General features: G+C 21.7%; 1 protein-coding gene across 2 annotated transcripts in view; it reads left to right on the forward strand.

Annotated features, from left to right (window-relative positions):
• LOC108693251 (N-acetylglucosaminyl-phosphatidylinositol biosynthetic protein) overlaps positions 1–214 on the forward strand; it is a 3,450-nt gene extending 3,236 nt beyond the window's left edge. For both annotated transcript variants that reach the window (XM_018202101.1, XM_018202102.1), the window contains exon 7: positions 71–214. In XM_018202101.1, coding sequence (XP_018057590.1) covers positions 71–142 — 72 coding nt within the window. In that variant the 3' untranslated portion in view covers positions 143–214. The remainder of the gene's footprint in view (positions 1–70) is intronic.
• The last annotated feature ends 316 nt before the right edge of the window (positions 215–530 follow it).

Here is a 530-nt window from a genome sequence, read left to right on the forward strand (position 1 = left end):
TATATATAATATATCTCAAAGAAAATTTTTACAAGTAAATTTGTTTATTTATAAAAATAAAATTTTTCAGTATATCGATATTGCACGAGATTACAGCGATATTAATGTTGTATCATCCAATGGGAAAAGAAAAGAAGATTGACTATCATCAATATAAACTTTTCAATGTGTTCAAATATTTTATTCTACACTTATACACTTTTGAAACATTTCAGAAAACTTGTTTTTTCTGCAAAAATTATTGTTATACAGGTAATTATCATATGTCTTCGCATAGAAGAACTGTCGTTGCATTTACCGATAAATTAAAAAAAATATAATTATATGTAGATGTGATATATTAGGTGTAGTAAAAAGAAATCCATTATTTTTGCATGAAATTGAATAGAAAAATAATGGATTTCTTTTTACTACATCTAATATATACAATCTAATATATACATCTAATATATACTACATCTAATATATACATGTATATATGATACATATATATAAATATATTATATATTATAGAGATGAGTCGAAATCTC

The sequence above is a fragment of the Atta colombica genome, unplaced genomic scaffold, assembly GCF_001594045.1.
Source record: "Atta colombica isolate Treedump-2 unplaced genomic scaffold, Acol1.0 scaffold89, whole genome shotgun sequence".
In the NCBI taxonomy this organism is placed as follows: domain Eukaryota; kingdom Metazoa; phylum Arthropoda; class Insecta; order Hymenoptera; family Formicidae; genus Atta; species Atta colombica.